General features: G+C 25.4%; 1 protein-coding gene across 1 annotated transcript in view; it reads left to right on the top strand.

Moving 5' to 3' along the window:
- The first annotated feature begins 25 nt into the window (after window positions 1–25).
- LOC107442787 (CDAN1-interacting nuclease 1) overlaps window positions 26–15,623 on the top strand; it is a 17,593-nt gene continuing 1,995 nt past the window's right edge. The window contains exons 1-10 of the mRNA XM_016056432.3: window positions 26–203; window positions 2,280–2,325; window positions 3,947–4,011; window positions 4,103–4,166; window positions 7,258–7,345; window positions 9,092–9,177; window positions 11,426–11,475; window positions 11,576–11,643; window positions 12,579–12,644; window positions 13,902–14,007. Coding sequence (XP_015911918.2) covers window positions 112–203; window positions 2,280–2,325; window positions 3,947–4,011; window positions 4,103–4,166; window positions 7,258–7,345; window positions 9,092–9,177; window positions 11,426–11,475; window positions 11,576–11,643; window positions 12,579–12,644; window positions 13,902–14,007 — 731 coding nt within the window. The 5' untranslated portion in view covers window positions 26–111. The remainder of the gene's footprint in view (window positions 204–2,279; window positions 2,326–3,946; window positions 4,012–4,102; window positions 4,167–7,257; window positions 7,346–9,091; window positions 9,178–11,425; window positions 11,476–11,575; window positions 11,644–12,578; window positions 12,645–13,901; window positions 14,008–15,623) is intronic.

Raw genomic sequence — 15,623 nt, 5'->3', positions numbered from 1 at the left:
GTATTTGTAGTTATTTATTTAGACAGAAATAGACTGTTAAACAATCAATCAATATTTGAAAAGAAACTTAACTTTAAAGAACTTGATATCATATTTTTAATTTCATACAAAATGAAATTAAAATATTATAATCTCATAATTGAAAAGTACCGTGAGCTTAAAAAGCGAGATTGTTTGGCAGAACTTTCGAATTATTTTTCGAAGTAAATTACATGACAGTTTATTTTTTTTATGTCCCTATTTCATCCTTTCTTTAATATTTTTAAATTTCTTTCTCTCTTCTGTGTTTAGCTAAATGTGGTTGCGATTAATTTAGTTAAATTAAATATAAATTTGATACGGTCGAGCCTCGATTTATCATTCCCGTATATATCGTCTTGTTTTACCGGCGTTTTCTTGTAATGTTAATAATTCCCGTTTTTTAAGCTATTAAATATCCGTGTCTATAAATCAGAAATTTTTATGTTTGAAATGTTATTTAGTTTTGAGTGAAAAACATTAACTCTTGTTGCTAATGAAGAAGAAGATAAAGAAAATTTGTAATAGTTAGAAAATTCAAATTAAACAACACTTTCAATGTTTAGTACTCAATTAATGAAAATATTGAAATGGTGATGTTGTTGGTTCCAGAAATAGATATTTCCTTTTTGTGATCTACCATACCAACTATGATCGTCAAATCGATTTTAAACTGGGAAAATTTAGAAAGAAAAACTTTTAGAGATTTGCCTGGGAGTGGTTACAAATTATTACCTTCAAGTTTGTCCCTTTCTGTGATGTTTTTTTTTTTTTTTTAGTTTCTCATGGGCCGCTGCCCGATAGTTGCCAAGACTTGGTGATTATTATGCCACAAATCACAATATGGAAATCTCACCTAGAAATATTTGCAAAAACTGAAGAGGTGCAAAACTGAGGAAAATGAACTGCAATCTATTGAAAATATCGAAATTTATTGTTTGTAATCAGAAGAAAATCAAACTATAAGTTCCAAATATTTTAAATAAATAAATTAGTTTATTCCTCTTTCTTTTGTATCAAAAATATATTTTTTTACAATAAGTACATATTTTTGTAAAAGTAGGTACTATTTGACATTTTTTTTACCCATGCTACTTGTTTTTCCATAACTAAATTTCTCAACGACTTGTCTCATAACTTGAGAAATTATTGATTGTTAAAGTTTTTTAAAGATTGTTTTCAAAATTATTCAGAAGTTTGATTTCATTGCTCTTTTTTTTTTTTTTTTTTTTTCATTTATTTATTGATTTTTGACAGTAGTTTCCATTGATATCTTAAATTAAATTATTTGTAAATTTTAAACTTTATTAGTAGATACTTTTACAAATTTAGGAGATATAGTTCTTAAACTTATTAAATTGGGATTTTTTGTACTTTAAAGCTGTTAGACCATTAAAGCTGTTTCATCATTAAATAGGATGATTCTGTACAAGTATGATAAAATTAAATCTGTAACAAAAATTTAATGGTGCACATGAGACGAGATTTAGAACTTCAACTTCTCAAACTAACTTAAATTTTGCGTTTTGTTAATGAAAAAAAAATTATAACATTTTTAATCTCTGAATTTATTAATTTAAATATTATATCCATTTGATAGTATTTTTCATGTATAATTCTAAAATATAGTAGGATGATAATGTAACAGTCTAAAGTAAATACCACCAGTTCTTATAATTTTTACTGTTTTGTCAAAATTATTCGACTATATTTTCCGTACTTACATATTATCCCATCCACTATTTCTGCTAGTGCTGATTAATTTTGGTGGCTTTCAAATTTATTTCCACATAGTTTTTAATTATAAAATACAAAGAGACAAAAAGCGAGCATTAAAACATAAGCAAAAATGAGAAAATATTTAAATTGAAACCACTTCCAAATTTATTTTCACATTGACTAAATACAATACAATAAGAAAATTTCTAAAGGAAAAGCATATTTTCCTTCAGCTTTATATAAATAAATTTAGTGAGGCTTATACTGTACTGACATCGTAATATGTGGTAATCCAATATTGGTGCCTAAGCAAGGTTTTGAGATTTTACAAATTAGTCTTGATAATATATAAGTACCCTATTTTTAAAAATCAAATTGTTATTGAAAAGTTGCTAATTTTTTGCAAATGCTATTTAAATTGCTATTTGCATTATAATTAAATGTAATAAACAAAAAACAATTTTTATTTATTATATTTAGTTAGAATGCAAATTTTTTTGTTTGTGTTTCAATTGTGTAATTTTTTTTATTTATATTTTTAGTGTGCCTTTTGAAACTTTGCAAAGCATAATTTATCAAGAGCGTCAAGTATGCAACCATTTCCTTCCCTTTATTAAATATTATTTATTTTCTCTGTTTTAAATAGTATTTTGTTGCTTTGGAAATTGAATTATACATAGAAAGGACGTAGAAAATATCTTTAGTATGTAACAGTATACTAGAAGTTCTTTTTAATGTACAGACTATTATTTTTTCTGATGGTTTTGTTTGCTAACAAAGAATTTTTTTCTTTTTACGATGTATAGTTGCTTTTTTATACTTAGAAAGGAACATTCTAGCTATAACTTTTTAATGTTTTTATATTATTGTTAAAATGTTTATTTGGAAAAAAACTTCTATTGAAAATTTTAATTGAAATATTAATCATTGCTTTTTCTAAATTTATGATTACAATTGTAGATATTTTGCTTTTTATAATTAAATGTTGCAAAAAATGTTTTATAATTAATAATTATATGTTTATATTATTAAATGTTAAACTTATTTAATGTTTTATAATTAATTGTTACATATTTATTAATTAATTGTTCTTTTTTATAATTAAAAGTAATTTGTTACTCCACAATTACGTAATTTCAAATAATAAATTTTGGAATCTTGTGCAGTAATTCCACTAGATTTTTAAAACTATTGATTATTAAGGCCCAGGACTTCCAAATATTTAAGTCATTTTTTTCTAAGGTCCCTATCTAAAATAATACAAATCTCTATTTTAAAGATATATACATAAAAAATAAATATTGTTTGCTTCATCAATAATTATTCGATAAGGAATAAAAACCAATATTTCTGTATCAATTCTGTTTTTAATTCTGTAAAAAAAAAATTGTTTAATTTTCTGCTGGTGGGCTATTTTTTTTTTCTTTCTATTTTTCCCAATGGAGAATTACATATCCTGGAAATACATCATTACTTTTTCTTTGTTTCCTCCTTAAGATTTTTTATGCATTGATGCACACTATATTGCATAAGTGGAATTGCTGTTGTTCAAAAAGAAAAATTATCCCGTACCATAATAAATATTCCTGATAACAAGATAAGTGGTTTAGAAGTTAGAAAACTAATTTTTATTCATCTTTAATGTATCATATCAGGAATCTTACTTTGTGTAAATGAAAAATTTTGGGTTAATTTAAAATATTTATAATTTCAATCATAAATATGGCATATAAACTCTTTATAAACTTCTGAAGGATGATTTTTTAAAGGTTTATTAAATATTATGATTTAAAAAGCAAATTTAGAATAATATGTATGAATTGCAAAAAAATTGCGATGTTACTCTTGAAGTCTTATGATTGGTGAGTTTTTATGTTCTTATATAGCTTCATTTTATTAAAAGCTATTTTGAAGAATTTGTGATTAATATAAATTTTATTAAATATTTGGATAATTAGGATGACACCTTTCTGAATTAAAATGTTGATTAATATTTTTATCAATATAATCTTATATGCTGGATCTAGGTATTATTTATTATTGCAATTAATCACCATAGTACATTTAAACTGCTACATTGTTTATTTTTTTTTCTTCTCATGTTTGCATATTTTAAGTATGTAATATTGAGCTTACTTTTAAAATTTGTCTTTATAGACTTTTTTTTACATAAGTTATTTCAATTGATGATATTAATTTTTTAATACAGAGAAAAACAAGAAAAACGTATCATTTGCATTCAGCAACTGATCAAGTGGCTGCTTATTATGAAAGGTATGTCATGATTTAATATATATGTATACATATGGATTAAACATGCATGTGAAAATATCTTTCATGTTTGTAAAATAATTAAATATTTCAGGTATTTAAAAGAGTCCCAAAACTCTTATGGAAAATGTGGGTTTTTACTAAAAATGGCTGATGAGGTAAGTCTTCTTTTCTAAAGTTTTAAGGTTCTCAAAAATCTAAATTTTATTATCAATATTTATTATTTAGAGAATTATATATGTTAAAAAGGACTTTTTTTTAACAATACAATGACTTACAAATTGCAAATGACATACACTGTAAACTCCCAATTATCTTCGGAATTGAGTGGCTTACGCAGCACGGATAAGTGAATTCATGCATAATCCGCAAAATGCTTAAAAAAGACCCAAATCATCGATTTTTTTAATATAAATGATAAATTTTAATATCTTTTATCAGTTTTCTTCACATTTTTCTCTTTTACTTTTTTTTATTTTATATTTCTGTATGAAAAAGCAGGTCAACTTTTTTTTTTGTTTCTTGATGTTAGAAAGGCAGGAGGCTGAAATAAAACAAGCACAAGCAGACTTTTAATTGGAGAGTTCGTACACTATTCATAAAAGAATGCACAAAACAATGTTCAAAGCACCTGAATTAGTTCTCATAAAGAGTTACTGTGCATACACGATTTTTAGATACTCTTATCAGTAACAAAACTAAAAATGAACAACTGACAACAATTCTGAAATCATGCATATGGCCCTAAAAATATTCAAAGCTCTGCTTCATTCTTTTTCTTTCAGGGGTATAAGTTTTGTATGGGAACCAAGCTCATTTGTTGGTTATCAATTTTAAAACTGATTAGAGTTGCTACATGTCATCAGTTACATATCAACTAAATAAATGACTGAGGATTTTTCATTCCCATTCAACATATGATGGCAAGACTGGAAAAATTAAATTTTTTTGCTTGCTATCAAATCTACTTTTACTTGCTGCCTAATCTATTCATTAAAATTTGAACTTTATCTTGCATTTGTAATTTGGCAGCTGTATATCATGATTCTATATGAGGACCTTGCCATTTTCACCCTTTCAATGTTTGTTTTTACTTACGTATGGCATTTGAAACTGAAATATTAAATTGTAGACCACCATTATTTGAGTAATTGTGAACTGTGTTTCATAGTATGTTCTCAAAACCCTTAAAATGGTTCCATTCCTACAAATTTATTTATTTTCAATTCAAAATGCTATGTTGTTTATCATTGCAAAAAAAAGGAAGCACGGATGATCCGCAAAGCGGATAATGTGGAGTTTACTATGTATATATATTAAGCAAAAACTTATTGTTCAAAATAGCTTTTTTTTCTTAAAACAAAAAGTAATATTTTCAGCCCTCATCATTAAGCTGCAACAAATATTTCAATTTTAGTTTATAAATTTTCATAACTCTTAAGGAATTGGAATTGAGTTACTACTTCTTTTCATTGATGTGATTATTTTCATTGAGATCTGCTACTTATTTTCATTGATTGTTTCTTGTTTATTAAATTTTTTGTTGTAAAAAGTTTTTTATTTTTACTAATATCTCTATTATTAACTAAATTCTTCCTATTTCTGTTATTTATGCATTGAAAATATTAAAGTGGCCACCACTAATAAAATAATTGGTATGAAATTGGCTACTTTTTAAAATCAAATCTGCAAGAATGGAATCATTACAATGTCATAACACGCTAAAACTATTTTTTTATAAAATCATGATCCCCATTTTCTAAATTCAAACTTTTGTAGAGCATGTATTTCAAATATATATAAACTCTGCTTTTTCTTATCTGAATAATTAGAATTTTTTAAACTCAAGGTTTGAATGAACATAAAAAACAAATTTCAATATGTTCCCAACGAACAAAAAGAACTAAGTTATCGGTGTGGATTGCACTTCTTTGGAAAATTAAAGAGATAGAAAGTTAAAAAAAATTGTGAAACAGAAAGTGTAAAGGAATCTGTAGGATCTGAAGGATACTAATTGTTTGTGGTTTAAGAAAAGTTATAGAATGCCTCTTCTCATTCAATTTGAATGATCATTGCTTGTTTAGTAACTTAAAACTAGATACATATTAAGAAACAGCTTTATATTTTAAAATGATCTTTAGAACAAAGCAAATATAGTTAATAAAAGTTTAAATAAATAAATTAAAAAATTTATAAATTTCCAAACTATGTTGCATCTTTAATTTAAATTTTGCATAATTAGCAAAATAGAAATTTGCTTAATTATAAAAATGCCAATATTTTAAAACCTTTGTGTTATTTTTTTAAAGAAAATGTAACTCATATTTAGTTAGATTGGCTTTTAGTTTAGTTTTGAAATATTTTTTCCTCTTCGTTTTCACTCCGGTTTATAAAATCAGTGGCTTTATAAAATCAAATGTTCTCAGAAGGAGCGTGATTTTAATTGACGGTGGCTACTGTAATAGGTTAGCATCCATTTAAGAAATAAGTTAGAAAAGTAAAAAGTCAAGTGCCCAATTTTCTTATTTTTAAACTGCATGTATTCAACTGCCTTTTTTTTTTCAGTTTTTTTTTTTTTTTCAGTTTTTTTTTAAATTTTTATTTATTTATTTTTTTGCTACTTTCTGATATGGCAGTTAAAGAAATTAAAAATAGCTAAGTGATGCATATAATAATGTCTTTGAGGAACTATAACTGTTTTATTTACCTTCAATTTTTTTAATGAAAAAAAAGTTCCATAACCAACCAGCTATTAAAAAAAAAATTATGTCATTTTATTTATAAATAATTTTTGGCACATTTTAGATGTAAAAAAATAAAAAGTTTTGAAATAATATTTTAAATTATTATTTTTTTAAAGTTTTTATTACATTTGCCATGTTAGATATTTTATAAAATGACTAAAAATTGAACAAATTGACTTAAAATTCAGCTCTCTAGGTCAAATAGTTCTCAAACTACAGTTGTTTAAAAATTATAGAACTATAGAGACTGTAAATATTTAGTTTCAAAAACCAACAATATAAAAAATCTGAAACTAGCTTTATTTAGACTAAGATAAACTGAATATGAAAACTTAACTAACGGCTATTGGTTGATTTGGAGTGGAATCACCCTAAACAAATACTATTTAGATTTTATATAAAAAGTCTTTTTTCTCTCTCTCTCTCTCTCTCTCTTTTTTTTTTTTTTTCAAGTAAGGAAAAAAGTGTTATTCTCATGCCTGTTTTAATATAGAATCTTTTGTAGGTTGATTTGTGTCCTGCTTTAATGGCTAAACTGATTTTAAATTATCACTATAAGAAGAAATCTACTGAAGAAGAAAATGATGAAAAAGGTATAAATATATTTTTCTTTCTTACAAATGTTACATGTTTTGTATACAATTGTTTACAACAAATGCTGTATGCAATTAAAATTATAAATAAATTAGAGCTTAGTGTTTTCTTATATTAATTTTTATCTTCATGTATTGTTTAAAAAATTGTAATTGTTAAAAATTCTTTTGTAATGACTTTTGCCTTTCACATTTGTTTCGTAATTGTTGCCTTGTAATTTGTATACAGTTAATGCTCAATATCCATCCCTGTGATCCAAACAAAAACGGACGTTATAATGGTAGATTGATTTATTGTGAAGACACAAAATTAGACCAAATCTTTTCTTATGATTCCTAAATATTGAACTTATTTTGAGAAAAACATGCTAAATGCTGAAAAGAATTATGAAACTTGATGGAATAATTGACATTAACACAGTTTTCTTTTTAGCAAATTGCAAGTTTTAATGTAAGTTTTAGAAACACATTTCACTTTTTCAAATGATATCTATTAAAAACAAAGTGCTTTCCAGGATTTTGAATATTTTAAGCACTTTGTGGTTTTGATGTAATTCATCCATCCACTCATTCAAACATTTAAATTTCTGTTCTAAGGTTACAACTATCTGTCTATGAAGAACCATTTTTGCTTAGAATTATACGTTCTGAATTCCCTAGCAAAAAATAAAATCAAAAAGAATGTAAATATCACTTGTTTAACCACCTCTACAACACTTTACAAAAAGAGAAAACACAATTCTCTAACAAAAAAACATGATTGATGAATTGATTGAACCCTTTAAAAAGAAATTTACAAAGAATGCATGCAGAAATCTCCAAGGTGATTCCACCAGAAGAATGCAATATACATTTCTAATTTTCAATAATGGAAACTAAGATCCTGTCATAGAGAGGTGGTTATTCATAGAGAATTCAAGATGTTTAACATTTTTTGAATGCTGATAGAAATAGTGGTTTAAATTATTTCCTCCAGACTTTTATTACCCATTGTCTTACTGTCAATAAAACAATGTTAGTTTTTAAAACACAAAAATGTGTTACACCTTTTTTTCAATGATTTCCTTGGAATTAAAAAAAATTAAACATAATTTCGTATGCATTGTTGGAATGAATGGCTAAATGTTCTAATTGGTGTAAAATAACATAGAGCTATGGAAGAACAAATGGAACTTCATGTATAGATTGTAATAATGCAAAGGTTGTATTAAGGGAGGGTCGTACTAAATAGTGTAAGCTGTATAAACAATGTAAATATCTGTCATAAGTATACAAATTTTGTATTTTTTTTCTTTTTAGAGCAAACTGCATTTTTCTGTTCTTACTTCAGAGACTAAAAAGAAAATTTAAATTTTTTTTTTATCAATTCCGTATTTCTTAGTATTTGAACTTTTTTATGTCTTCAGATTTCTAGTTTAAAAATAAATGCATAAATTACTGACCATTTATATGTTTTCCCGCCTTAAGAAAATAATATTTTCACTGCACAACTTCTCAGAATCTTAATTATTTATGTTTTAGTTATAAATGTATTTCCATGCTGTCACTTACTAACACTTTCTCTGCAAATACATTTCTGTGGTAAAAGCCATTAGTGCAAATTAAACAATCAACTAGTTAAAACAACTTAGTGCCGGCAATACTTCTAACTACTTAAAGCAGAGCACACATCCAAATGTGCAGCTAATAATAAATATTCAACTTAAGAAAAATTTTGATTAGTTGAGTCAGAATTTTGTATTTCAGAAAATATAGTGAGAATGAAAATTTCTTCTATGATGAAAGATTCTTCAACCATAGCAGATCCAGGTTTAGCTGCTGAAATAAGATTGGTAAACATATTTTTTTTATTTATTCATTTATTTTATTTCTAACTGTCAGAAAAATGTGCAGAAGTAAATTTTTTGCTGTAAGTCAATAAGTTTCATAGATTTTTAAAATTTGAAAAACACCTGAAAAGTTAGTTTAAAAAATTATAATAAGAACAAATATTTTTTTACACTTTTTAACTAAGTTTTTAAATTTATTCGATTGGTTCATGAGTTATAGATATTTATTCGCAATACTCAAAGTGTTCATAAAATTTTCTACGAAGCAGATATTTTAATTAAGTTGACTTCCTGTGTCATGTTTTAAAATTTAAGAAAAAAAAGAAATTGAATTATACTTAACAGTAACAAAATTTGTATAATTAGCCAATTATTAAAATCATCTTCATTCTGGGATATTAGATTCAATTAAACGGCTGCTTTTATACACCAGCACAATAATTAGAGAAAAAAAAGGTGGTTCCTTACACTAAAAGTTAAATCAATAGCTGTAAGTATATTTTATTTTAGTTGTTTTACTCTAAGTTTGACATTTTGAATCAATATTCACTGAAGAGTTTTAAAATATTGGTGTGTTTGATTTGCAGAATTTAAAATTAAAGATTCAACACAATTTGAAAGTTTATAAAAGTTTTTGTAGCTTCCACTATTACATTAAATGTGAAGAAAAAAATTCAAATACATCTTAAATTAAAAACTAAATTGTACCCTTAACATTATTCATAGCTGAATCATGTTAGAGTATGTGTAGAAGCTAGTTCAAAATTATTCAAGACACAATCTTATTTTAATTATTTCTAACATGGGCAATTCCATGTGTGACAGAATGACATTTTCACTTGCAAAATAACAATTAATTGAAGTTTCTATCTATCTAATTTCAAAGAAACATTTTTTTTCCTCTTGCGTATCATTATTATTGGCATAATGCGCTTCATAAACTAAAAAAAACAGGATTTTTTATCTTTTTTACTTTTAATTTTACAAACTTTTTATTTGCGTGACGGAATGACATTTTGCCAACCAAGCTTTTGGCATGCCACTTAGAATGTAAGCAATGTAAAATGTGAATTTGGAAAATTAACCTCAGGTTGGCTAGCAGTTATTAACATCTATTTGCTGTGACGGAATGACAAAAAGTTTAGTAGAAGAAAGTCTTCATTTAAAATTTTTTTTATTAATATGTAAATGATCAACAGAATGTAACAGATAAACAGGATTAATATTTATGTAAGAATTAGTAAAAATTTCAACAGTTTGAAAATTAGGTTGTCTCTGAAGAGGTTTTATATCTAACTTACCAATGTCACGTCTTATCTTCGTTCTCAGGAAATTTATGCATTATTAAGACATGTGACGGAATGATGTAAAAGAAGTTACTTTTATTTTATGTATTAAACTTAAAATGATAATGTTTTAAATGTTTAAATTTTGTACTGCATGCATATTTTTATCAAAATATTGTAAAAGAAAGATACATTTCTTTTATTTTATAAGTATTTTTCAAGAAAACAATTTCAGCACAAATGTGAACAATTCTCTTGTCAGCCATGTGATTACTTTAGAATGCTGCCTGATTCAAAAAATTTAAAATTATCAAAAATGAAATGGCAATGTTTGGCTATTTTGAACATATTTTTAAAATAAAAATATGCAATTCAAAAAAAAAAAAAAAATCACTTAAAAGTTGACACTTCCATGGAATTGCCCACATATTAAAGAACAATAAACTATAAAATACAAAATTATATTTTTACTTCTCTTGAACTACATGCCAATAAAATGTTGAAGGTAATGAGAAAAGTGCATTTTATTAGGATGCACTTTACAAAGTTCTAGGTATTATGGTTAAATAAACATTTCTTGAGTTAAGATTATTATTTTCTAAGAATAAAACTAATATATTAGTAACGCAAGACTCACTATTCTAAACATGGAAAAACTCATTCACTTAATGCCTAATTGCAATATGGTTTTGCCTTTACCTAATTGCAATTAGGTAAAGGCAAAACCACAATATAATACTTTTTTAAATAAAATAATATTACCCTTTGTATGTTAAATTTTATTATTTAAAAAATATTCTTATGATTAAGTTTGAAAAATTTTGAAAATATTCTTAAAATGATATACTATAAAGGTACAATTTCAATACAGTTTTAAATATTTTGATTTAGTCTTTATTATTTTATAACTTGTTTTATGCATATGTTTTTAATAAAGTTTACATTGATTTTATATTATTATTCAGTGTGTATTAGCAGATGAAGTTTATGGATCTATATCAGATGTCATAAGAACGTAAGTGTAATTTAAATTTTACTTAATTTAAGTTAGGCTTTACAATGTTGCTTTAATTAAATAAAAAATTTGAAGTATACAATTTTTTTTTCTTTTTAAGTACTGTAGGATTTGAGTATGAGATAAAATTGAAAGAAGAACTTACACATTTAGGAATTTCGTTCATTGGTTAGTACTTTTTAATCAAATTTATGTATTTTTCAGTAAAAATATAACATACTTGTAAAGAAATTTTGCCCCTTATTTAAACTCTGGTCAAAATTATCAATTGCTTTCATCCTATAATTAATATGATTCAATTTAACTCAATTTTGTGTGTTATTGGTAAAAAAGCAAGTTGTAATTTTTTGAGACTTTAATAGAATAGTATGGTTGTTTGTTATATTATTTACTTTTTTACTATATTTTCATTTACTTTTTTAGTTGTTTAACCATTTATTTACCAGTTATAAAACAAATGGACCTGAATGACAGACTTCACCATGCTAAATGTTGTAAGCAACGAGTTACGGTTGTTTAGATTGAATTTTTCATTGTAGAAACTACTTTTTTACATATTCAGTGATTCTACTAAACCTTGGAACATAAGGACCCAAAACTTTCAAATTTTTGTGTTTTAATGTTCTAGAATGAATTATGCAAGTGGTTCTAGAAACACGCACTTGTAAAAGTGACTTTCTTACACAGAGCTCAGTGCAACATCGTTCAAAAATAACTAAATTCAAAAAGATTACAAAAAATTCTGAAAAATTGCCTAAAGAATCAAAATTGAACAGATAAACATCAAAAATTGATTATAGGGTGGCAACAACTTCATTGTATAAAGAATAGTTTGAAAGTTACTTATTATTCCAATTTTTGTTAAAAATTTATAGGGAGAAATTTAATGCAGACTGCATAAATTAAATGCTAATGCATTACTGTAATAATTTAAAATTAGTATTATACTAATAATTTATTACAAATAAAAGTTCTTTACTTTAAATTTGTAATTTAAAGTAAAGTCTTTGTTATTTTATATAATGCCTTTAAATATTTCATTATACATGAAAAAGAAATATATTATTTCTTGCATACCCATCTCATTTAAACATTTTTTTTAGATGAAAAACAGTTACGAGAAAAGGGCTATGATAAAACACCAGATATTAAGCTTGATACACCTATAGGTAATTTATTATAGTTATACTTATAATGCTCTTTTTGAAGTTTCTTTATTCCTAATGTTAGAGACGAGTGTATGAAGGATGTATGTAACTTAACTTGACAAAAAAAGAAAAGTTCAGTTTTAATATCTTATATATTTACATATACTTTTTTCCATACTATAGTATGATGATGATAAAAATTCTGGAGCAAAGTTTACTCTTAATAAAAAATCAACTCTTACCTTTCTTTAAGTATGATAATAAATAAATTATTTTAATGTCACAAACCATGCATATACTCTTTCGTATATCTGCATTTTTATTTCTTTAATTTATGCCAATTTAATTGCATACATCTGCACTGTTCTTTGATTTATGCCAATAAGAAAAAAAAACGGTGTGATATTTGCGTAAACAAATCAGATGTGCTCTGTTTGAAATGATTAATTTCTAAGTAAATTTTTTTTTCTGTAACTTTTTTTCTATAATTTGAAAAGCTGTAGTCAACATTGGTTAATTTGCTTTTTTGGAAATTTTTAATTAATTTTTTAAAAGATGTAATATATTTATTTATTAAAATGCTTCTTTTTGATCAAATAACTAAAATTATTTTAAAAATTAATTTTCATGTTCTTATGTTCTTGATATTGTATTTTTCTATAGTTGGTTTACATTGATGTTGTAGTTATAGTTGATATAGTTTTTTACATTAAGGATTGTTAGTTTACATTTAAATTCAAATCTTATTTCAATTATTAAAAACTTATTTTGTAACTTGTTAAGTTTTTATTCATATCTATAAATTTTTATTCAAAACCTTAACTGCTAAAAAATTAATAATGACTTTATTAATAAAAAGATACTTATGGTATGAAAATATTTTAAAACATATTTTTATTTTTGTCTGTATATTCATTTTATACATTTGATCCTTTTCATTCTATATATGAAATGTGATAGCTCATTAAATCGAAATCTATACTTTGATTTTAAGAGAGGAATAATGTGTCCATTCACTTTCATGAAACATTAAAGTAATCAATGAATTGAAGAACAATTTTCAATGAAAGTTACATTATTTGACATTACTAATTGAACATTATTTGACGTTATTAATTGAAAATTTTGCACTTTCAAGCTCCCTAAAGTTTGCCCAGCTTCAAATATTTTCTTTATATATATTTTTTTTTAATTATATAGTTAAGCTTTTCTAACAGCTAAACCTATAACTACTTATTTTATTGCTTTAATTTTCAACTCTGTATCTATTCATTTTAGTTATTGATGGTCATATTATTAACTGGGTGGAAAGCAAAGCCTCTTTTGGTGATGAAGATCGTCACAAAGAATATCTCCGGGATCAATATTGGTGTTATTGCAATAGGCATGTATCTACATTTAGTATTTAAATAAATAATTATGATTGTTACTATTCTATGTGTGTACATCAGCTATACTGACTTTTGTAAGTGACAACTATATATATATTCTAACTATTTCTTTATATATTTTAATTATTTATTTTACCATCACTATTTTAATAACTGAAGCTTTGCTCTCAAATTTTTTTATTTTGAACTCTAAATAAATAATTATGATTGTTACTATTCTATGTGTGTACATCAGCTATACTGACTTTTGTAAGTGACAACTATATATATATATATATTCTAACTATTTCTTTATATGTTTTAATTATTATTTTACCATCACTATTTTAAGAACTGAAGCTTTGCTCTCACATTTTTTTATTTTGAACACTAAAATTTGTATTCGTAATCTGCAATTGTTTTCTTTAAAATTGATTTCTTTGTGAGCTACATTTTTTTTTAAAAAATGATACTTTCCAACGAAGTATCTTATTTTAGGTGATTTTTTATTTCATTCAATTATACAGAATGTGAAAGTCTCACTTGCCTGCAAGCCATTTGCGACCAAATATTTAGGGCTGGCGAGTAAATTTTGTCTTGTTACGTATTGTGTTTTAAACTACTATGTTTTCCCCAGAATTTGCTGTGTGTGTTGAATTCTGTTTTAACTCTGTGTCTCTTTTTTCTTCTTTTATTCATTAGAACTCTTTTTTGAATTGTTGCAAATCATTTGTATGAAATGTTTTTTTGTTACACGATATTGGGACCATTGCTGAAGTAACATTGTGAGATGGTGAAGTAAAACTATGTAAATGTGTTAATACAGTGGGTGATCGGTTAACGAACATAATCCGCTCCAAGACTATGTTCGCTATCCGAATTGTTCGTAAACCAATAATCGATTCACCATAGACTTCTATGTGAAATCGATTAATTCGTTCTGGAGACCCTAAAAATTAAATTTTAAAAAATGTATAATTTCTTATTAAGTTTTTTAAAAAATAATACATACATATAGTCTTGCTTATTAATCAGTCCTTTTCATTGTTTGCTTATGGGGCGTTAAAGAACATGTCCAATGTCGATTGCTTTTCTCTTTTTTTCAGGATTTTCCAGAAGTAATTAATAGCATTGTCGTTGTAAAAATCTCCAACCCTACTGATATCAGCTTAGTTTGGGTGCCATTCTAAGACTATTGCTCTGACATCCTCCCACTTTTTCAAAAGATCTTTAACTGCAGATGTCGGCATTTGTATCCTCTTTCATCTTCCTTTTGTTCAGAAGGAAGCACATTTCGCTGTGTTTCTTGGTGTTCTTCATTCAAAATTTCTTGGAGTTCTTCTGTTGTCAGTTAATCTACATGTCCCATTATGAGCTCTTCACCTCCAATTCCAGATCTCTAACAGTTGTCAAAATTTCATCTATAATTTCAGGGGTGTCTCCCTGATCACCTTGAACGAAGGATGGACACAGCTTCCGCCAAGCAGAAATCAACTGTCGCTGTGTAACTTCTGACCACGCCTTTTGAATGATACGAATAGCTTCAAGAATGTCAAATTTTTCTTTCCAAAACTTTTTTGAAGTCATTGTTGAGGAGAATTGGCTTGCTTCAAAACACCGACGAAACAGC

Source organism: Parasteatoda tepidariorum, chromosome 8 (genome assembly GCF_043381705.1).
Source record: "Parasteatoda tepidariorum isolate YZ-2023 chromosome 8, CAS_Ptep_4.0, whole genome shotgun sequence".
Classification (NCBI taxonomy): domain Eukaryota; kingdom Metazoa; phylum Arthropoda; class Arachnida; order Araneae; family Theridiidae; genus Parasteatoda; species Parasteatoda tepidariorum.
This window is presented reverse-complemented; position numbering and strand designations above follow the sequence as displayed.